Source organism: Micromys minutus, assembly GCF_963924665.1.
Source record: "Micromys minutus genome assembly, chromosome: 1".
Lineage (NCBI taxonomy): Eukaryota > Metazoa > Chordata > Mammalia > Rodentia > Muridae > Micromys > Micromys minutus.
The window spans coordinates 183,749,746-183,774,762 of NC_137969.1; the positions used below are offsets into that span (position 1 = coordinate 183,749,746).

Consider the following 25,017-nt stretch of genomic DNA (forward strand, 5'->3'; position numbering starts at 1 on the left):
TGACTTCCATGGAACACCATTAGAAATCTAGTTTTTAGCAAATTGTTTACTTATATATGTGCACATGTGTGTGTATGTGTGTGTTACTGCTTAGATATTTAAAAGATATTGTCTGATCTTAGAATGTGGACTTTATAAAACTCATATATATATATATATATATATATATATATATATATAAATTTACTTTGGACAGCATAGTTTGATTAAACCAAATGTTCTTCACATTTTGTACTCTATATTACTTTGATTTATGTGACTTGATGTTAGGGAAAGAACATGGGATGTCATTAATAATTAAAGGTAGAAAAGTTTGAAAATTAAGATAAACCTATAATGTATTGTTTAGGAGACATAATCCTTATCATTTAATCTTTACCATTTTTCTTAATGAATATTGCTAATCTTTTCATTTTCATGTTTTCTTTTCACAGTGTTTTAACAAATTATTGACATTACAAACACCAACAGCAGTTTCATTTGGACAAAGTGTATATTCTGGAAGCCCAGACTATTTCATCATGAAACACACCTTGTAATATCTTTGAGGCATAAAGTCCTGACCAAGACCTGGATAAGGAAGCTCTTATCTGCTGTGTACAGACCTCATCACCTACATCATGACAAACCAGGAAAAATGGGCCCATCTCAGCCCCTCAGAATTTTCCCAACTTCAGAAATATGCTGAATGTAAGTATTCATATAGAAGATATAGTCTAATTTTTTGACATTTGTTAAATATAATATGATCCATTACAAGAATAGATCACAGATCCCATTTGTCCTGAGAATAGACACAGGCATGTTTTTTGTATTCACAAGCAGGTCACCTTAAGATATCCTTTTACCATAAACTTTTGAAAAAATGAGTTCATTCAATCAAATATCAGATTAAAAAACTAGCATCATATTGGTTACAAAACCAAGCCTGGAAAACACTACTAGTAAAAGAAATATAAAAGAGAGAACCAAAAATTAGGGGTTATTATTATCATTTATGTTGGTTGTTATTGGTTCTTTCTTTCTTTTTTTTTTGAGTCACGGGCTCATTGTGCCTCTACATTTTGCCTAATTTCAATCATAAATTCCCATGAAAGAGAAGATCTGATGAATGTTAAGCACGTTAAATTAGTTTGTCAAAGAATAAACCAAGACAGTTCTCTGTACAGTAGACTATTTCAACCTAAGCTTGAAATTATATGTGCAGAATGGGTTTATGTATAATCATTTTACAAGAAGACAAACTGGTGATTAATTATGAATGCTATATAAACTAGTTGAGATTTCAAGATCATCAAATTTTCTGTTCTTTCTCAAATTATGGAGACAACAAAAGAAATGTTAATTAATCTTCTAGGAGTTTCCTAGCTAATTAAGTGGAAAAGTGATTAGAATGCAATCTTTAGTAATAAATTCCCAGTACTAAGAATAACTGAAAATATTCCTGATGTGATGATTATAAGTAACAGGCTTCTCTTAACATCAGTACATGCCTTCGGCTTATTGGACATTTAGAGATCATGGTCTTTATCTTATAATACAACATTAGAAATTGACATTCTTCAATATTCTATCAGAGAAGTACCATATTGATACGATTTTCTTAATATTAAACTTTTAACCTTTCATCAATGAATTGTTATTGTAAATGCATTAATGAGTAGTTCTTTAATAAGTTCTTGATCTATTATTAAATTTGTAACATGCTAAGACTATGCACATCAAATAATTCATATTTTGTGTGCTTTGGTGTAGTAAAGTTTGGCTGTAGAATATTTGAGAAGATTGAATAATCTCATTAAATTCTTTACAGTAAAATGAAAGCAAAATCAAACCTAGAGAATACAACTCTGTGTTTGCTACCTGGTTATGGATTCTCCCCATGTTGCTACAATAGACCCTTAACTCTGTGTCTATCTGGACATCTTGACTGTTTTCAAAATGAACAAGAGATGAATGGGGTGAAACTTGGAGGGCCCTCTCTGTAGTACCACCTGCACACTGAAGGTGTGTGCTAAGATCCTAATCCTGCATCTCACGCTGGGTAACTTTCCTAATATTTCTGGCACATTATTTTCTGTACTCACAAACAATAAGTGTTAAAAATAATAGAAGTATTCATTATTAAAAGTATCACATTGAATAAACTATATTGAAGAAATATTATGGAAAGCTGCTACTGCTGAAGTTGTTTACAATTGCTATATTATGGGGTGGGGCGGGAGAGGTGTGGGGAGAAGGGAAGGAGAGGGAAAGAAAAGGAAATATGTGTTGTGCTGCTATGTGAATTTACTGTAATAATCAAGTAGAAGAGTGTCACATTTCAGAGCATGGAGAGTCAGTGTCTTTTCTCTTGCTACCAGACTAGAACATGTTCACAATAGAGAAGCTCCCACTAATACTTCTGCTTTATTTTTGTGTTGTGGCTTCACATGCTGATGACAGCTGAAGTGCAGCCTGCTGTGGAGGTCTGTAGCATGCTGTGACCAGGCTCCTGTTTTGGGTTGCAGACTAAGTCACTCCCTGGGAAGCATTTTCATTGAGATGTGGAAAGGAAGCTTAATTTCTGCCTCTGCACTTTATATAAAGTCATCCAAACTGTGGTTACAAGATAGAAAGCTCTCATTCCTGCTGTGCAGAGAATTGAGATTATCTCATTATTGGTGGGTTTGTGATTCCTGCTGTGGTTTCAGGACACAGCAAAGGGTTAAGAGACTCCAAGTTTTGTCATGAGTAGAAATAACTTCTGAGTACATGAGACATTGTATTTTCAAATGGTTCATTATCTGCCTGAATGTTGTCATTTGAGATTAGCCTTATGCTGGCAGTGTGGAAGGGCATTTTACTGCATGTGAAATATTTTTGAAAAATACTGTGCTATGGGATGAGCATTTCCAAGCATTCATAAATGTCATACTGTTTGTAGCAGCCAGCAATGTAGATACTTGTTAAATTATGTGAATTGCAGACTAAGGTGCCTCATAAGGTGCCTAAGGTTCATATTCAGGTTATAATTTCTTCACTTGAAAGAAAGACAGCCTGATTTAGTATGAAAAGCCTTTAGTTTTATAAGCAAACTAGTATTATTTTTTGAGACATATCTTATGTATCCCAGGCTGCCCTCATATTCCTGATATAGCCAAGAATAATCCTGAACTTTGGATCTTTTTGGCCCCAATCTCCAAAATGCTGGGATTATAGATCTCTGCTTCCACGAACAATTTCAGATATATTTGGGATAAAATATAATGGTTATAGTATAGCTTGGAAGCATTCTACCAGCTAAAGTATATACCCAGCCCTGAACCCGAGTATTTTACAGTATTGACTTCCTATCTTGCTTTGGTCTTTGTAGTGTTATTGCAACTAAATGAGATGGCTTCTTATCTTGGTGAGCACAAATGTAACATAAGCACAGTCAAGACATAAAACAGTGAAAAAAATTCATTACCTAAAGTAGCCAAGGACAGTTTGTGAGTCATTTCCTAAGCAATGACTTCCTCAGACAGAGGGAACATGGAGATTTTATTCACAGGGTCTATGTGTACAAGTTGATCCATTCCTGAGCATGCTTAATTTAAGAGCAGAGAGATTAAAGTGATAAACAGGAATGATTCTGGGAATGGTCAGCTTGTACCATAAAGTTTTAGCTGACAACAAATGAAAGGAAAATTTGAAGGTCCATTATCACAGGTATCTGCCCCTGCAGGGTCCTGCTTGACTTACTGGCTAGTGGTATAAACTGTATAAGGATTTTGTTGCTTTCACAAAATGTTTGAGCAAAAACTATTAATGAAGAAAATATTTATTTTTGTTCAGTGTCAGTATAACAACATGGTAGTCAGATAGCTGGTGGAAGAAAGAGAAGAAGAAAAAGAAATAAATAAATAATAGGTGGGTGGGTAGATGATAGATAGATAGATAGATAGATAGATAGATAGATAGATAAATAGATAGATAGATAGACTATATACAGAGTGGCCTCTCACCTTTTCTCCTTCATTGCATTCTGAATCTTAGTCTATTCAATGGAGCTACAAACCTGATTATTAACAAACTCATGCTGACAATACTAAACATTGCAGAATGTAGCTTAAATACAAGGTTTTCATCTCTTTAAAAAAAACAGACTTTAAACTCAAAATATTTCCTTTGCTCTAGGGTTAATAAAACAATCATCATTATAACTAATATATTTCTATTGCCATACTCTAAACAATTTATAAGAATTATCTCATTAAATCTACAATAATTCAAAGTGGAAAGAAATATCTTCCCTGAGGAATAAATTTTTTCTGATTGACCCTTGATCTTTGGCAAAGTAAATGACAATGGAGGTCAAAACACTGTCCTTATAAAAAATAACGTCAAAAATAGCCTATAAGTAATGTTGCCCAAAATAAACCAATCTAAAATGCACTAGCCACACTCATATTTTGTATTTCTTTTCCTTTTTCTTCTACATGAGGGAAAATAAATGTTTTAGCCACTAACTAACTTGTTAGTCCCAATGTTACCAGATCAGAATGTGAGGTCAATATTTGTTACTCAGGAGAAACACCCCAAATTCTCATTCTGAATGGTTCAGGGGATGTGAAGTTTTTTTGTGTGTAACACCAGGAGTTAGACTGAGATAGGACCCTCCCTGTGGCCAACCTTCCAAGTCAAGTGGGTATGCTCTTCTGGTGGTTATCTTCTCTTTGGGAAAGATATGTCTTGACTTCCTGGAAATAGAATGTGCATTTTATTTTTAGGAAAATACCTTACATTTTGCCATCACACTTTTAATTTCATGAACAAGTGATCAGTGGGGGCACTGCAGAGAGTATATTGTGAAAATAGTCCATTTAATGCTATTAGGCAAAACTGCTAGCTTCCACGTGTCACATCTATTCCTCACAGCACACCAGTCAGTCTATTTCCCTGTGAGCTGGGGCAGCATATCTGTTCTAGCTGATTCATGCTGACTGGAAATTTTGGTGGAACCAGAGAGTGTTTTATGAAAACTCATGATAAAATGAAGTATGTGTAGAAAAAAGGGGAAGCTAAAGAGGAGCCTGGAGTGTCTTTCCCGATGGGAACATAAAACAGGTCTTCTAGAAATTAGGTGGCGAAAACCAAAGAGAGGATTTTTATTCAGTATAAAGAACTAGAGACTGGTGGAAAAACATGTGAGGTAATAGAAAAGATGAGGTTCAAATGATTCCTTCTTACACCAATATACACAGGGGTCTCCTAGACCAATGAATTGGGAGGGGTCATTCATAAATCTTACTGTCGTTCTGTGTAATGAAGTTGGAGATTTAAGTCTTTACTCACGATTCATTGTTCCCTTTACTGATTCTCCCTCGTTATTGTTTTATTATATACATGGAGGGCTAGGAGTAAACCTTGATGGTAGAATGCTTACTTAGCATATTTAAAGCCCTCTGTTCATTCCTCCAAGCCATACACCAAAAAAAGAAAATGCAGAAGAAGAAAAAAAAAGAATATCAATAGAATATATATTATATTATGTCATATATAATATACATGATCTAGATGATATAGAAAAAATCCTTAAAATATGATAATAAAAATGTCTCATTCTCATTTTAAGAGATCTATTCTTTATCTTACCAAACCCATATTCTAACATGTTTTTATGATTTGTTCATATAAGGCAAGATAAGAAAGAAAGTAAAGAGACCTAGCTGTGTGTGTGTGTGTGTGTTTAATTCATTGTTAAACAAATTAGATCACATGCTATTTCTCTTTCTAATTTATCATGCTGAGATTTGCTTTTACTTCTGTCTCTTGCCTTGTGCTAGATTAGCTCTATTTTGGGAGGACAAGGCACTTACTAGTAATTACCCTCTTTGTGCAAGATGAAAGGATAAATGGCACAGTGCTAGCTAGCATACTGTCTGAGGACACATAATTTGGTGTCACAGAAAGCTGGATTTGAGTCCCAGTGCATTGGTATGTGTCTTTCCTAGTATCACAAAAATTCTGAGAATTCAATGTGCAGAATTATTTCAGGTGCTTTGCTGTCAGTGCTCTTATGATTGGCATCATGAGGCTGGTGACTGAGATACTTTAATTTTACTTAATCTGTTTTTCTCCTTTGACTGAAACCTTCTGATTATTCTGTCTTGGCTTACCTACAATGTTTTGACTTTATGTTCAGTATTGGCCTAAAATTTGCATCTGAGGACTTATTTTAGATTCATCTCTCATTTCTGACCTTACTTCTTCTGATTCACATGGATGGACGTGCCAGCTCCTGGCCCTGACCCAGACTGTATTTCTGGAATGTATGTTGGCAGCATAATCTCTTTTGTCTCATCCTGGCTCTGCTGGCTGTTTGCTAAGTGCCTCAAACTCAATTTCCTGGTTGTTTGCTTGTTTCTGTCACCTTCTTTCTTTTATCAATAAATCTTACTGCACTAAAAGGAGGTGATGAGTATATTTTCCCATTATTTTAGAACCCATAGACATGTAATTCTGATGAATTTTTAGCATTTTTTCTTTTTTATTGATTATTTTAATTATTTACATTTCAAATATTGTCCCCTTACCAGTTTCCTCTAAAGAATCCCCTATTTTTCCTTCTTCCCCTGTTTCTATTAAAGTGCTCCTCCACTTGCCCATCCACTACTGTCTCAGTGCTCTAACATTCTCCTACCCTAGGTCATAGAGCCCCCATATGACCAAAGGGCTCACCCACTAATGCCCAATAAGGGAATCCTTAGCTACATATCCAGTAGTAGCCATGCCCACAACCCTGCCCAGTGTGTACCCTTGGGTTGGTGGTTTAGGCCCTGATAGCTTTGGGGAGTCTGGTTGGTTTATATTGCTGTTCTTCCTTTGGGGTTGCAAACCCCTTACTTCAGCTCCTAAAGTTCTTGCCCTAACTTCCCCATTGGGGTTCTTGCACTCAGTCTGATGTTTGGCAGTGTAAATGAGCATATATATTGGTCAGGCTCTGGCACAGCCTCTCAGAGGACAGATATACCAGGCTCCTTTCAGTAAGCACTTTTGTCATCAGCAATTTTGTCTGTGTTTGGTATCTGAAGATGGAATGAAACCCTAGGTGGGGCAGACTCTGGATGACCTTTCCTTCAATCTCTCTGCTCAACTCTTTGTAGCTGAATTTCCTTTTGACAGGAAAAATTCTGGATTACGGTTTTTAAAGTAGGTGGGTGCCCCATCCCTCAGCCGGGGCTGTGCCTATCCACTGGGTATGGTCTTTACAGGTTTTATCTCACTTTTGTTGAATATTTTGACTAATGTCCTCTCTGTTATGGTCCTGGGAAACTCTTGGGTCCCTGGCATCTTGGATTTTCTAGTGGCTTCTCCCAGTTCCTCTTCATCACTGCTACACACCTGATTTCCAATTTCTGACCCTCTGTACTTCTCTCCCACCTCCTCCTTCTGAACTCACCCCCTCCCCCTCCGCAAACTCTCTCCCTTCTGGATTTTCCTCTTCCTACACTTCCTAGGGATTATGTTCTCCCCTCTTCTGAGTAGGACTGTAGCATACACATTTTGTTGTCATCTTCTTGCTTCTTAGATTTTATATGGTCTCTGAATTGTATTGTGGGTCTTCTGAGCTTCTTTTTGGCTAATGTCCACTTATCAGTGAATACATATCATGTGTGTATTTAATCACTGGTTAGCCTCACTCAGGATGATATTTTCACATTTCATTCATTTGTCAGCCAATTTCATAAAGTCATTGTTTGTAATCGTTGAATAGTTCTCCATCTTGGTAGAAGCTAAAAGGCAATGAGACTTTAATTTTAACTGACAATATTATATAGAGATTACAGAAGCAGCGAATATATGTAGTTAACAGGACAGATATAAAAGGATTAAGAAAATGCTGTTCATCTGAACAGAACGTGAAGTAATTATTGGTGTATAAGCTTACCTTTGCCTATTATGCCTCTGTGTACATGGACATACAGATAAGTCCTGAGAGAAAGTGTGAGGAAGTCATTAATAATCACAAAGGTGACTATAAGAACTTTTAGTAAATGTCAAAAATTCAGTAAAATTTTATCATTGAAAGACTCTGAGGTTACTAATTTGGAGATAGTAAAATAATATTAAATATTAAAATTTAAGCTGAAAGTGTATATATATACATTATACATATATAAATAAATTTATATATATATAACATATATATATATATATATATATATATTATATAAATAAATATATGCAGTTTCACAGGACATTGAAACAGCAGAGCACATATGAGAGAGAATTTGGAGAAAAATGAAACAACATACTTTCTAGTTATACTTGAGTTCTACTGAAATGAGATGCTGTACTAATTTTGTATACCCAAATCAGTGTGATTCATTTGACAGTGAGATAGAGTATATAACAAAGTAAATTTTTTTTTATTTTCAACATTTGAGCTATATGATTCTACAAAGATTTATACAGAAATATAAAGTATATATTTTGACATATATATTTGAAGATCAAGATAAATCCAGACTCAAGGATATAGAGTGGTGTGCCATTGCACTGGGAGTGGTTATCAAATCAAGAGCATATAAAAGATGGCCTAGGAAGTCCACTGTAATAGAAAGAAAGAAGGGGGAAACAGTAGGGAGCACTGTGTGGGAAAGAAGTAAAGGATTAGTGTCTTAGGTTTTTTACTGCAGTGTCAAAATATCATGACAAAAGCACTTGGGGAAAATAGGGTTGTGTGGCTTACACTTTTGCATTTCTCTTCTTTAGCATAGAAAGTCAGAACAACAAAATACGTCTAGAAAAAGTAATAAAGTAATCTTATTTCAACCTACCCATAAGAAGATATGCACAAAAACATAATTTTTCCTCTAACATCAATGGACTAAATTCCTTAATATAGAAACATAGACTAATAGACTGGATACATAAATAGGACCCAGCGTGTTGCTCCATACAGAAAACACACTTCAGGTACAAAGACAGACACTACATCAGAATAAAAGGCTGGAAAAATTTGCCAAGCAAATGGTTCCAAGAAAGACTTTTGAGTAGCTTCTCTAATATTGAATAAAATTGAATTTCAACAAAAAGTTATCAAAAAAGATAAGGAAGGATACTTCATTCTCATCAAAAAAATCTACCAAGATAAATTCTCAATTTGGAACATCTATGCTCCAAATGCAAGGGTACCCAAAATCATTTAAAAAAAAAAAAAAAAAAAACAAAAGACAAAAAAAAAAAAAAAAAACAAACAAAACAAAAACAAAAACAAAAAAAACCTCTACTAAAGCTCGAAGCACACATTGCTTTGACTTTAACAGCCTACTCTCATCAATGGACGGATCATGGCAACAAAAACTAAACAAAAACAGTGTAAAACTTACAGAAATTATGAACCAAGTAAATTTAACAGATATCAATAAAAATTTTTATTTTTAAACAAAAGAATATGACTGGTCTCACCATCTCATGATACCTTTTCCAAAATTGACCATGTAATCAAAAACCAAACAGGCATCAACAGTAAACTTTGAGTGAAATAATCCCACACTTCCTAACAGATCACAGTGAATTAAGGCCAGTATTAAGTAAGAACAAAAGAAGCAGAAACCCCACATATGTATGGAAGATAAACAATGCACTACTCAAAAATAACTTGGTCAAGGAAGAAGTAGAGAAATTAAAGACTTTTAAGAATTTAATGAAAATAAAGACACAAGATACCAAACTTATGGGACACAATGAAAGTAGTGCTAAGAGGAAAACTCATTGCTCTGAGTGCTTTCAAAAAGAAACTGAATAGAGCATACATAGCAGCTGATAGCACATCTGACAACTCTAGAACAAAAAGAATCAAATACACCCAAGAGGAACAGATGGAAAGAAACAATCAAAGGAGGGACTAAAATCCATCAAGTAGAAACAAAAATAACTTTTGGGCTAATTTTTACTTCTTTACTATACAGTAGGTGCCATGAATGAATGGAGAAGAAGCACTTGGGAGAAGACATATGAGCTCATTGTAGATGAAATAGAAAAGGGACTGGCATAGCTAAAATGTGTTACTTGAGTACATAGATTTTATTGTTTTCACGAGAGAAAAATAAGGTTTTACAGAGAGCAAAACTGGAGTGGAAGATTCCTTTTAAAAGAAGCAAAGTTTGTAAGAAAATATTGTAAAATTACGGGCAAGTCTTGCTTTCATTTTGGTTTTGATTTAATTTCCCTGGTTCTATTGATAGTGCTTATTTTCCAAACAGTAGTTTGAGGTTTAGACAAGTTATATAACCTTCTTAAACTTTAATCTCCTCTGCTATGTAATTAAGGAAATAAAATAGACTATCTCAAAAGAGTTTCATAAGACAGGGATAAAATATTGTGTATGGAATTGCCTAGTAAACAGCAAGCTACCAGAATAAGCTAATTATCACTTCTATTGTTACTATAACAGTGCTCTGAGTTTTTGTTCAACTATATTTCCTTTCCCTGGAGTTCAGTATCTCTGCTTCTCATAAGTACATATTTCTATTTTTATTATTTGCTGAATAATGTACTTTGTTTCTTTGAGACTTTGTGAGATATGGTCTCCTGCACAAAACAGCTCTCCTTTACCTCTTTCATACAGTTCATCTTCGAATCCCACAGCTGCTCTAAAACCTTCCCATGTCTCAGAAGGCCCAATTTCTCACTCCCCAAACTAGATTTTATATAGATGAATACTGCCAAGTTTTGAGGATCTGCAATTTTACCCTATTGATGATGTAATATGTTAGCCTGCTGGAGATTCCTGACTGCTAGAAGATGCAGTACCTCTGGGTTAGAGGAAAAAGGCTTCCCTCACCCTCACAGAGTAAGCTGTGTGTGCCTCATATATATAAAGACTTGTTACTCGGCTCCATAAGAAAACATAAAAAGAAAACATGAACATATATGCAGGCAGAAAATCAAGTTGTGGGGAAAAACTCTGAGTTAAGGAGCTTTGCATTTTTTACTGTGGACAATAAAAATGCTTGATCTCGGCTCAAGATTCTTATAAAATATATGGTGGAAAAGATACTTAAAATACTGGAATGCAGGCAGGGGGCTGGTATCTTTGTGTGTGATATCCACAGAACATGAGGCAAGTCTATAGGTTTCTTTCAACACAGAAGCTAAAAGCAACAATTAACACCACAGTGTCCAGGGGTGATGGATATGCTTAACTGCCTCTTAGGCTTCCTTGCAGAGTAAAGCTTTCTTGGATTGCTTATTTGTCTGCTTCATTTCTGGTCTGATCCATTCCCTTCCCCATACTCCCAGGTTCACGGTACATCCCAATTGTGCCTTCCATTTCCATTGTAGGAAGTTCATATACTTTCATATTCATGAAATGAATCAACTTGTTGAGAATTTTTGGATCATACTCATAAAAAATGAGAGCTTAAATACATCCATCTAAAGAAAAGATCTCCTCTCTCCTGACTCTTTTATGGGCTCCCCCCCCTCCTCTCCTCTCCTCTCCTCTCCTCTACTCTCCTCTCCTCTCCTCTCCTCTCCTCTTCTCTTCTTCTCTCTCTCCTCTCCTCTTCTCTCTCTTTCTCTCCCCCTCTCTCCCTCTCTATCCTTTCCTCCCTCCCTTTCTCCCTTTCTGTCTGTTTCTCTCTCTTTTATAGAATTTTAAAACTTTTATTGACTCTAAATTTCCTATTCACGCACTGCAGTACCATTTATTTCTCTATTTCCTCTTATCATTCCTCTAACCTTGCAACCCCTCCAACTCCCAAAATAAAAATTAAAAAAAAAAAATAAAGCATGGAAAAACATCCCGTCATGGGAGCTGTAGTGTGTCTTAGTATGTCCAACAGTATACCCCTCTCTCACACTTTTTCACTTGCAAATGCTTATTGCATTGAGTCATTGGTTTGATTTGAGATCTCCCTGGATTCACTAATACTGTCAACACTGGATACTCACCGAGATTCCTGCTGGTCATCCTGTTGTTGTCCTGTGCCAAGGAAATCCTGCAGGTTTTGATCCTCAGGACCGGCCCTTTCACACTTTCTAACAGTTCACAGATGATGCAGATTTTGGGCTGGGCCTTATTCTGTGCTTGAGTGGTAGCTGAGATCTTCAGCCTGCTGGTTCTCTCCATGAGGGAACCTTCTCCAGTACTGTTCCAGTGAGCACACTAAATGTCGCCATGTGCTGGAGGCAGGGTCATCTCCCTTCTCTTATGCCCTCATGGCTATGTCAGCTGCACCTCGCTGCATCAGGACCAGCTCCCCTCTGGTGCCAGGCAAGGTGCAGAGCCCGATCTCCTGTGTGCTGCAGCCACTGAGGTTCAGGGACAGTTCTCTGGCTCTCATGATCCAGGACCGACTTTCTTGGACGCTGCAGGTGGTGAGGGGCAGTGGATGGGTTATCAACTCTGCCCCCACACAACACCACACTACAGCAGATGAGTGACTGGGTCAGTTCTCTGGTGTTTAGGGTTTAGGACTGGCATACCTGCACCCTGCCACTTGGTCCAGCTTATTATGGTGCCAAGGTGAGGGGCGGGACCTACCTTACCTAGTGCTACAGCTGGTGTGTAGCAGGGCCAGCAACCCTGCTCTCATGACCTTACATATGGCAAAGCATCCCTTAGGAAGGGATTCTTGGAGCTCTACAGCCTCCTGGCAGAGGAATGGTAGAAGATCAGTCCTATTCTATCCACCATAGAGGCTGGCACATGTGTGTTCCACCACCAGGGCCAGCTCTGTTGTCCGGTGCAGGTAAGATGCAGGGCTGGCTCTCCTGAGTGCTGCTGTGGACGGTGAGAACCAGGGCCAGCTTCCCAGAGTACTACAGCCATTGAGGGGCTGGGCAAGTTCTGTTTAGACTCTGGATTTCAGTATGGTTACTGATGGCTGCCCCGACCAGTGACTTCTGTGATTGCTCATGGGATACACACCGAGGATATTGGCAGGAACTCCCGTGGTTGCATTGCATAGCCACAGAGCTCGACATGGCCTTCAGTGGCAGCAAGCATTAGGATTTCTCCGTAGCCTCAGGTGGAGGGGCTGGCTGCTCACAACAACTCTCCATCTTTGCGACTCCAGTTCAATCTTTTTTTTAATAATGTTTAACCTGTTGCGCTTCTATTTCTTGCCCACCTGTCTACCACATTGTAGTGACTCCAAATTAAGGGCTGATTGGCCCCTATGTGACCTCCTTTGTCTGCACTGTGTGGCCTAAGGTTAGTATTTACTGCCTGCTCACCTATATGTAAGACACCTGTCTTTTTTATGGGAATCCAGTTAGATTAACCATGATACCACCCCTCTGAAGGCTAGAAGATCACATTCCAACTGTTCATAATATGCACCATAATCTCAGCTGTTGGACGTACCTCCTCATTTGATATAGGAGTGTTACCTCTTGAAATAATTTTATTATTTTCTTAGTTTCCCAGAGACTCTTGATTTTCCCCCCTTGGATTTAATCAAAGCCACAGAATGTTCAAGTACTTTAGAGAAAAGGAGTTTGACAGGTCATGAATCATGTATTGTGGCAGACAGATTTTTTATTGAGACTCAAATATCTATCTTTTACTCTGCCTTACTCTCTAGTGCCATTACTGTATCTTTCAAGTATGACAACATTGTTAATGCTCTGTGTTATCTTTCCCAGGTGGTCAAGAACTTATTCTGACATTTTGTAACATTTCGAATATTTGATTTCTAGTACTAGCACAGACCTTAGTCATACACCTTTCTTTCTGTGACTCACTTGTGTTACAGGATCTATATTTCTAAAGTGTAACTATGACTATTAAAATTGTTCTTTTATGCTACTTTCTTGTTTCATGTCTAAATCTAAATTTATATTTATATCTTTATAATATAGATAGATATGGATTTGGATATAGACAGGAATATGGATATGAATAGAGATAGAGATAATATAGATATAGATAAATATGTTGAGGTTGATATATATTATGATGTCCACACCTGATAAAATATGATAGAATTGTACAGAGAGAGTCACTGGGTGTTTCAACTATGTCAATTTTCTCATAGGCCTGCTACCTAAAGACCTCTGATATTTTTACATATGTTGGATAATAAATATAACTCACAATATTTGTAACAAGCCCCTTACCAAAATTTTCATAGAAAAAATTAAAAATTTGTTTGCAAAAACACACAAACGTTTGATTGTTTCTAACTTGTAAAATTTAGTTTCTTTTAGCGAGTCCATTTCCAGAGTCCCTGCTGTTGGTGTCCATCTTCCAAAACTCTTCAGTTATGAATGATCATTGGTGTAAACACCACAGTAAAGCTTTCTGGAGCTTTCTGGGGAATGCACAATTTTGGCACAAAGTGTGGCACATTCTTTAACTTGGCTGGAAATCATAAATAGTGACAGGGGCTCATGAGTTATGTTTCAAGCTCATAGGCTTTTTTCCCACAGGGCATGAGAACTGCGCTATAGAGTTATACATTTAAGTCTGACTGTAGCATTATTAATGCTCAGGCCGAAAGATTTTTTTTTCACCCCTGTTTTCAAGAGTAACACTATGGCACTGAGCCTGAAAGTGATTACTTCCAAACATAGATGTCCTCAAATTAAAAAGCTTACGGCTCAGGGCTTTGAATGCTAGTGACCCAGCATCCAGCAGTAGATGAAATTAGGTTCATCTACGAGTAGATGTGGGGTCACAGATCTTAATGCCTAGTGACTCAATATAACTCCCCTCAGGTTAGGATCTGCAGTGCTTACACTAAGCCCTTCATAGTTTCCCACTGTTGATAGTATTGGCTCTGCTCTGGTTGTTCTCTGAATCACATTAGTGCTTCTAGCTACAGAGGTCAGTGAGTCATTATAGCACTGATATTCCCTAGAGCCCTTAAGGTCCAGCACTTTCCAGTTGCTGGATCTAAAAGCCCCATTTGTCTGCTCTTAAGGTGTTCTACTGTAGCCTTCTCTACTCATGATTAAGTTCATAAACAAGCAAAAAAAGGCCATTTGAAGTTTTGGGGGGCTTATTGATAGAATATGATAAAGCAGTATACAGGAAGTATCATTGTCTTAAACTCACAAAACTGAAGTGTGAAGTTGCTGCAACTTGGTGCCAATTGTTGAGATGGGACTATGTAAAGGCACCTGGAAGCAGAAGTTGGAGTCACAGTGAGCTCTGATTGTAGTGAAAGAGGTCTTCCTAATCTTCTTCTACTCATAAATCTTTATTTTTGAGATTAATGTTTTTCATTTTTATTCTCTGTATTTACAATCAAATATGTATCCCTTTTCTCCTTACTCCAATCCTCCAACCCTCTCCCCTTGCTTCCATGAAGGTGCTCCATCTCTCAACCACCCTCTCCACCTCAGCACCTTGACGATGTTCCCTTACACTGGGAAAACAAACCTTCATTGGAGCAAAAGCCTTCCCATTGATGCCAGACAATGCTGTCCTCTGCTGCATATGCAACTGGAGCCATGGCTCTCTCCATGTGTGCTCAAAGGTTGGTTTGTTCTCCCATGTAAGAAGAACTGAGTCATTCACATTCTGGCATTCCTTCTTTTTGAGCTTTACCTGGTCTGTAAATTGTTTATTGGGTATTCAGAGCTTTTTGCGAATAATATCCCCTTAGTGAGTGCATACCATGCATGTTCTTTTGTGGCTGGGTTACCTCACTCAGAATGATATATTGTAGTTTCATCCATTTGCCTAAGAATTTCATGAAGTCATTGTTTTTAATAGCTGAGTAGTACTCCATTTTGTATATGTACCACAAATTCTGTATCCATTCCTCTGCTGAAAGACATCTGGGTTCTTTCCAGCTTCTGGCTATTATAAATAAGGCAGCTATGCACATGGTGGAGAATCTGTCCTTGTTATATGATGAAGCTTTTTAAGCGGTACAGCTGGGTCCTCAGGCAGTGCTATGTCCAGTTTTCTAAGGAACCTCCAGACTGATTTCCAGAGTGGTTGTACCAGCTGTTAATTCCACCAGCAGTGCAGGAGTGTTCCTCTTTCTCCACACCCTCACCTGCATGTGCTGTCACCTGTATCATAAAGAAATATATTTTATAAATTCTTAATATACATATAATATTATCATTCACTGAATCTGAAAACTAATCTGCTTTCTAGTTCAAATAATGAAATTGTTTTACACATATAATGAAATCCTGTTGGATAATTGATGCATAAATATGTATAATAACTTAAATTTATTTTCAAGATGCTCTATATTATAATATACAAGTGCCAACAACAAAAGTGCCATTTCATATACATAGTAAAATCTGGCAAAATAATTTTTAAAGTGAACTGAAAACTGGTTGAAAGTTTTTCCTGATCTTGAGCCAAATTTCTCTTAAAAATCTCTTTTAAACTCATCAACAACTCCAATAGCAATTTTAAAAATAAAAAATCTATAATAGAATAATATAAATAGATAATAACTTGATGAACATATGCTGAATGTTTAAAGCATGAAAATTAATAATATATATATTTTATCACATTTTTGCAAAAATAGAGCACTTTATATATACAATAAAATCGTTGCAATGTGTAACCCACTATCTAGTCCTTAGTCTGTACCAAGGAAGTTTAGAGGCATTGCTTGCAAAGTGCATGCTGTCTACTGAGATCCAAGTTTGCAGTAAATTTGCGTGACATGCATGCATGCATAGCGTCACACTCATCTTGTGTTCCAATTTTGAATGGTTGGTTGTTCTATATTCTGAAATATTTTATGGCCAAATTATTCATGACCCCTGCATTCAGTTGCTGGAACACAATTCTATATTCTAGGAAACTGTGGCATCATTTCCTTTGTGAATCTATGGAGTTTTTGAAGACTTTGAGATATCATAAATGCAATGTGGTCATTTACCAAACACTGGACTTAGCAATCCTAATGCAAGGAAAGTGTCTGCTAGCTGTATCAAATGCCCAATCCCCTAGGCCATGCCAATTTAATTCATACATAAGGAAAAACATAAAAAGTGGAAACATGGTTAGAATAAAAACTTGTATTGCAGTTGACTTAACAACAGTGCAGAGCCCCTTAAAGAGTTGATAAACTCGAATCTGACTGTTTTAGGTATGGCCTTTGCACAAGTCAGAAATCCCAAGCAAAGTTGTCTCCACTGTCTTCTTGCTAATTACTATGGAATGTACTAAATGGAGGCTAGGTATAAACTCTCTCTCTCTCTCTCTCTCTCTCTCTCTCTCTCTCTCTCTCTCTCTCTCTCTCTCACACACACACACACACACACACACAATTAATATTGTGAGTTACTGTTTAAACTATACATAAGCCAAAGGGTAAGACATAACATTTCTTTTTTTTCCTTTCTTTTCTTTGTTTCATTATCTGTATTATCTTATCCACATACCACACGAGTCCTGTGATGTTAAAGAAGAGAAGACGATCACTTTAGTGTCCTATGTAGTCCAGGTCACTTTTACCCAAGTAATCACTCTCCGGAAGGAGAAATATGTTTGTCTATTTTTGACAGTCAAGTCGTTCATTAAAAAAAATGTCAGTCATATAAAGTATTTATATAATGATTGATATTTTTATTTGAATCTTAGGTAGGGTGTAAATACAATATAAAAACCGAATATTTACAAAAAGCTATTGATAATGTACACAGGTGAGGTAATCTAAGCTGTGTCCTAACTATATTCACACTAACAGCAAACATATAGGACTAGTAACTATTATGATTATTATTAAAATACTATATTACAAATGTAATATTATTTTAAAAAGTAAAAACCAGTTAGTTTTGAGGAAGTTAATGTAAAAATGATTTGTATTCTAATCTCTGATAAGTCTCTCTTTCATAACAAACAGTATATAAAATGTTTCTCATTGTTGAGAACAGAAAATAAACCTGAATTCTTAAAAATGATGCCAACTGTAGGTTTTTTATTATATAATATACTTTTTTGAATTCTAAAAAGAAATAGAAATACAGAACTATCTTGCTAATTTTATTACATGAAATAAATACATTTGCTCTACCATTTTTGATTTTTTTCTTAATTTTGTTTTTCTTTCTATCCTTTTCTTGATCACAGAAGATAGTTAGTGTTAATTGTCAACTTGAACAAATCTAGAATCTGACACAGCAAATCCCAGTGAGGGATCATCTGGATTACACTAGTTGAGATCTTATGTTTTAGACCATTCCCTTTGTAGGAAATTCTGGACTCTATAAAACAGAAAGAAGGAGCTGAGCTCTGGCAGGCACTGAGCCATAGTCTCTTCCTACTTCTATTTAGTGGATATGTGATGACCAGATACCTCCAAGCATTCAAAACCACATCATTCCTTTCTTTATGGACTCTACCTTAGAACTGTAAGACCAAGTAATCCTTTAATTATATAACACTTTTCAGGGTATTTAGTGTAGGATACAGAAGAGCAACTAAGATACACCCCTACTGACATTTGTCTGTCATAATTAGAGAAAGAGGAGAGAGAGAGAGACAAAGAGAGAGAAGGAGGGAGGAGAGAGAGAGAGAGAGAAGAGAAAGAAGGTATTTGGAGAGAGAGGTAATCTAAATTGATGAAAGAAAATTGTGATAAAAGCATGAAAACGTTTTTTATTTTATTTATATGAGGACACTGTAGCTGTTTTGTTAAGATTACAGTTTTGCAATTTTTATTCAATAAGATTGTATAATAACTGGTTTTTCTCCAAAGGCTCTTTTCTAGCAATGTGAAAATAAATTATATTCAGAATGCCTTAGGGATCATTTTGTTAATTGAGAGAACAGTTTTTAATCTAGTGACTTTATGAATAAAGAGTATAATTGAGAAAATTAAAAAATAGATTAAGGGAATCAATTAAATTGTATACTATCCCTGATAGACTCCAATAGTTTATGTATTAATTTACTGATTTTGCCTTCTGCCAAAATTAATTTTATTGAAATTTTTGTTTCCTGAATTACTGTTTTTGAATGCTTTCCTCAGTTAATTTACCTCAATATGAGAAGACATATAGGTTTTTATATGTGTGTAAAAAGGATAAGACAAATTTATTTTTACATTTAACATTCATTCAATAAGAGTATATGAATTGGTTTAAATATTTAGTGAATTAAGTTGAAATAAATTGTACATCTCATGATAGTTTACATTTTCACTAGAAAAATATTTTCCCTGAAGGTATCTCTGATTTCCAAGATCAAAACAAAAAAAGTTTTATGGAAGCAGGTATTCATTATTATGTGGAAAGTTTTCAATTTCTGTTCTCATACTTGTGAGTCCCTTTATCAGGGACCTATCATTTGAGAGCCTAATGTTTTGCTTTGGTAGCTGTCCTAGTTGCTTTATTCACTATCTGAATGATTTCATCTCCTTTCTAGCCCCAGGTCTCCTTAGTTTGCCTCATCATTCTGTAGGCATTATTAGCTTGAGAAATGTTTGGCCACCGGAATATTAGACATGTTACTTGTTACTCATCCATTGCTCTCTGTCTAGGTTCTGCAAATAATAACTCTTAATGTCAACACACATACATAGTTTTAATATATAGTGTTTCTGACTGATTTTTACACGCAAGTTTCAAATTATTTGACTTAAATGACAATACCTTTCCCTGCTTTCTTTTCAGCCCATGTTTTTTTTTTTTTTAATCCTATATCTGGAATAGTCTCTTCAATTTTCTCTTCACTTTCTCCCTACAAACTGTAAACTCGTTAGATTATAATCTGTAGAGAACTCCAAATTCATTTCCTGTGTGATCATCTGTTCCAAGGTTTTAAATAGCATGTATATATGTGGCAATGTCTCCCAAATTTAGTTTCCTTAGTCAATTTTCTTTCAATCAATGCCTAAACTGTGAAGCTGTCTAGTTGACAGCTCGATTGGATGGCTCATTGGATTTTCATATTTAACTACTTAAGAATGAAATTGTTCATTCCTTTCTGCACCATGAACACACACAGACACACACACACACACACACACACACACACACACACACACACACACACAAAACTATTTAGAGTATCTCTCAATTTGTGATAATACCATATTTTGAATTTACACTGTTATCTTTCCATAAAATAAAGAAGAAAAGTTATTCCTTAAAACTAACAATTTATAATTCTGAGTATTCTAACTGTAAAGACATTAAATCTCAAAATCTCAGCGTTTTTAAATTATACACTTTCTCTGCAAACTCACATATCACCTTCTCGCCTAGATGATGACGGTATCAACTTTCATGATTGTCCTCAGTCTCCTGTGCACTCTCTCCTAACATACTAGTCCCTAAGATGCTTGCAAAATTTTTGGAAGAATTACTTGCAGCTATGTCACTCTCCACAAAATCGACAAATGGGACTTAATAAAATTGCAACTTTTCTGTAAGGCTAAGATCACTGTCAAGAAAACAAAACATCAGCCAACAGATTGGGAAAAGATTTTTACCAACCCCACATTAGATAGAGGCCTAATATCCAATGTATACAAAGAATCAAGAAGTTAGACACCAGAGAATCAAACAATCCTATTGAAAAATGGGGTACAGAGAAAAAAAATCTCTATTAAGGAATATTGAATGGCTGAGAAGCATCCCTAGTCACTAGGGAAATGCAAGTCAAATAAACCCTAAGATTCCACCTCACACCAGTCAGAATAGCTAAGTTCAAAAACTCAGGTGACAGCAGATGCTGGTGAGGATGCAGAGTTAATGGGGTTGTAAACTGGTACAACCAGTGTGGAAATCAGTCTGGTGGTTTCTCAGAAAATTGGAAATAGTACTACCTGAAAACCCAGTTATTCCACTTCTGGGCATTTACCCCAGAGATGGTCCAACATATAATAAAGGCACATGAACCACAGTGTTCATAGGAGCCCTATTGATAATAGCCAGAAGCTGGAAAGAACCCAGATGTCCTTCAGTAGATGAATGGATACAAAAATGTGGTATATTTACACGATGGAGTACTATTCAGCTATCAGAAAAAATGATTTTATGAAATTCCCAAGAAAATGGATGCATCTAGAGAATAACATCCTGAGTGAGATAACCCAGTCACAAGAGAACAGACATATGATGCAGTCACTGATAATTGCATACTAATCCCAGAAAGCTCTGAACACCCCAAAAACTCACAGGCCATATGAAGCTAAAAAAATAAATAAATAAATGTATAGCAGCCCATCAGAATGTGGTACTCCTGGACCTTAAATCATTAACAATCCATGAGCTAAGTATATAGCCTTGTGGCAATTTTTGTTATTCAAAGATCATTATGCTTAATCTATACTTACCAAGAAAACTGTTTCCATGTGACATTCTGTCCCTGACAGATATTTATACTTATGGTAACTAGTGGGAATTCAAGGCATGCTATCAAAACTCTAAAAGAATTAAGTACTGACGAGGAACAGAGGAGATCCAGGAACACAGGCCTCAGGAGAAGGCATTCTGAGTAACAGGGGGTAGAGAGATTTCTGCCAAGTGCTGGGAAAGTGGGCCCCTGACCTGCTTGGTTCAGGAAACCAGAAACCTGGCATTGGGCCCTCTGTTCCAAGCCAGGGGCTTTTGGGTGCAGAACAGGCACTAGGACCATCCGCCACCTGGACTAGGAGAGATCCAGGGACACAGGACAGAAACAAGGGAAAGGCAGGAACAAATCACTGACAACAAGATGGCAAAAGGAAAGCAAAGAACATACTCCAGGGAAACCAAGACAACTTGGCAACACTAGAACCCAGCTCTCACATCACAGCAAACAGTGGAATGCCAAACACTCCAGAAAAAGAAGACTTCGACCTGAAATCTTACTTCAAGATGATGATAGAGATCCTTAAACAAGAATGGGAGAAAAAGCATAAAGAATTAGAAGCTCTTAAAGAAGAAACAAGAAAAACAGTCATAGAACTCAAAGAAGTAGAGTTAAACAGAACCAAAGAGATGAAGGAATGGAAGAAGGAATTTAAAACGGAAATGGACACAATATAGAAAACACTAAAAGAGACAACCCTAGAGGTAGAAAACCTAAAAATGAAATCAGGAGTAACAGATGCAAGCATTTCCAACAGACTACAAGAGATGGAAGAGAGAATCTCGGTGACCGAAGACAACATTGAAAACATAGACAAAACAGTCAGAGAAAATGCAAAAACCAAAAAGGTCCTAACCCAAAATGTCCAGGAGATCCAGGACAAAATGAGAAGACCAAACCTAAGGATAATAGGAATAGAAGAGGGTGAAGAATATTAAATATGACGCACAGTAAATATCTTCAACAAAATCGTAGAAGAAAATATCCCTACCCTTAAGAATGAGATGACCACGAGCATAAAAGAAGCCTACAGAACTCCAAATAGGTTGGACCAGAAAAAAAATTCCTCCCGACACATAATTGTCAAAACACCAAGTGCCCAAAGCAATGAAAGAATACTAAAAGCAGTAAGGGAAAAAGGTCATGTAATATATAAAGGCAGACCAATCAGAATCACACCCAATTCCTCAACAGAGACTATGAACCTAGAAGAGCCTGGACAAACATCATGCAGACACTAAAAGAGGACAAGTGCCAGCCCAAGTTGCTATACCCAGCAAAACTATCAATCACCATAGATAGAGAGACTAAGATATTCCAAGACAAAACTAAATTTATACAATATCTGACCCCAAACCTAACACTACAAAGAATTATAGGAAGAAAACCCAATACAATGAAGGGACCTACATCCTAGTAAAAACAAGAAAACACCTAAGCAAGAAAACCAAAAGAAGAGTGACACACAGGCACAATTCAACCTACAAAAGCAATAATAGCAGAAAACAGCAACCACTATTCCTTGATATCTATTAACATAAATGGACTCAACTTTTCAGTAAAAAGATATAGGCTATCAGACTGGGTAAATAAACAAAACCCAGCATTTTGCTGCATACAGCAAACTCATCTCTGAGACAAAGACAGACACTATCTCAGAGTAAAAGGTTGGGGAAAAAACTTCCAAGCAAACGGCCCCAAGATGCTGGCTGGAGTGGTCATTCTAATATCGAATAAAGTAGATTTTCAACCAAAATTTATCAAAATAAATAAGGAAGGGCACTTTTTACTCATTACAGAGGAAATCTGTCAGGAGGAACTTTCAATCCTTAACATATATGCTACAACTACAAAAGCACCCATATTCATAAAAGAAACCCTACTAAAGCTTAAAACATACATTTTATCCCACACAATGATAGTGGGAGTCTTTAATACCCCACTCTCACCAATGGACAGATCATGGAAACAGAAACTGAACAAGGACACTGTAAAACTAGCAGAGGTTATGAACCAACTGGAATTATTAGATATATACAGAACATATCATCCTAAAATAAAAGAATACAACTTGTTCTCAGCACCTCAAGGAACCTTCTCAAAAATTGACCACATAATTGGTCACAAAACAAGCCTCAATCAATATAAGATGATCAAAATACTCCCATGCATCCTTTCAGATCACCATGGTCTAAGGCTGGTCTTTAATAAGAAGAAAGACAACAAAAAGCCCATATACACATGGAAATTAAACAATGCTCTATTAAATGATAGCAGAGTCAAAAAAGAAATAAAGAAAGAAATTAAGAATTTTCTAGAATTCAATGAAAATGAATAAAGGACATACCCAAACCTATGGGATGCAAGGAAAGCAGTACTGAGAGGAAAACTCATAGATCTGAGTGCTTCCAAAAAGAAACTGGAGAGAGCATACACTAGCAACTTGACAACACAGTATAATGACTTAATGAAATTCTTAAGAAAATGAATGCATGTAGAGAATATCATCCTGAATGAGATAACCCAGTCACAAAAGAACAGACATAATATGCAGTCCCTGATAATCGGATACTAATCCCAGAAAGCTATGAACACCCCAGAAACCACTCACAGACTGTGTGAAGTTCAAAAACAAAATAAATAAAGAAAGAAAGAAAGAAAGAAAGAAAAGAAAAAAAGAAAAGAAAAAAACATTATGCTCAATCCTTACACACCAAGAAAACTTTGCCTAATTACGGGTTACATTCTGTTTTACATTTACTTTATGCTCATTGTAACTAGTAAGACCTTAAAACTTTCAAACCTTTGGAAAAAAACCAAAGCCAAGTACTGACAAAAATGCATTTGTAAATTTTTATGCAAAAATGCTTAAAATTTGTACATTTATCTTTGTTTTTTTAAAATAAAGTTGTTCAAAAAAAAGGAAAGTCTTTAATTTTTTCTTTATTTCTTTCTTGACGAAGTTATTGTTAAGTAGTTCATTGTTCATCTTCCAGGTGTATGTGGGCTTTTTGTTGTTTTCATTGTTATTGATGAACAGCCTTAGTCCATTGTGGTCTGATAGGTTGCATAAGATTATTTCAATATTCTGGTATCTGTTGAAGCCTGTTTTGTGACCGGTTATATGGTCAATTTTTTGAAGGTACCATGAGGATTAAATGTTCTGTTAATAGAAAAAAAAGAATTAATTATTGACCAAAAATATTTATATAGCGCTATGTCAAAATGCTTTTTAAAAATTGTATATGTATCCCTCTTTTTAAAAGTAAAGTTTTGAGTGGGTGAAAAAAAAAGATTCATAATATGTAAAGAAAGGGCCAGCTTGCTACTCCCTGTAAAGTTACAGGAGCACTCTTGGTCCCACCTTTAAACTGCCACACCATATTCTTTTTGGTGTACTTTATTCAGTCACACAGTCTTCTCACCTACTCTTTTAGTTATGTTTTCTGCTTTAATTTTCCGCAGACAACATTTTTATTTTTCAAAACTTTAGCTTCTTCTGGCTGCTTGTACTTCTTTTTCCTGGTATAATGTGCCCACAAAACCCTGTCATATTTTTTACTCTTATATGTAGTTAGTATTTATGTATGGATGTTCATTATTTCTGTATTTATATTAGTGAATTCTTTAACAAAATCTATGCTGAACTTAAAAATATTCATCTAGTGATCAAATGCTTTGTAAGTGTTTATGGATCTGTCTTTAAAAAGCTTTGCTGTTTTTCATACTCAGGGGCCATATCGGAG

At 36.0% G+C, this 25,017-nt stretch overlaps 1 protein-coding gene across 6 annotated transcripts in view; it reads left to right on the forward strand.

Moving 5' to 3' along the window:
• Positions 1 to 589: 589 nt before the first annotated feature.
• DGKB (diacylglycerol kinase beta) overlaps positions 590 to 25,017 on the forward strand; it is a gene marked incomplete at its 3' end in the record, with an annotated part of 654,267 nt that continues 629,839 nt past the window's right edge. For all 6 annotated transcript variants that reach the window (XM_080942285.1, XM_080942284.1, XM_080942287.1 and 3 more), the window contains exon 1: positions 590 to 690. In XM_080942285.1, coding sequence (XP_080798411.1) covers positions 621 to 690 — 70 coding nt within the window. In that variant the 5' untranslated portion in view covers positions 590 to 620. The remainder of the gene's footprint in view (positions 691 to 25,017) is intronic.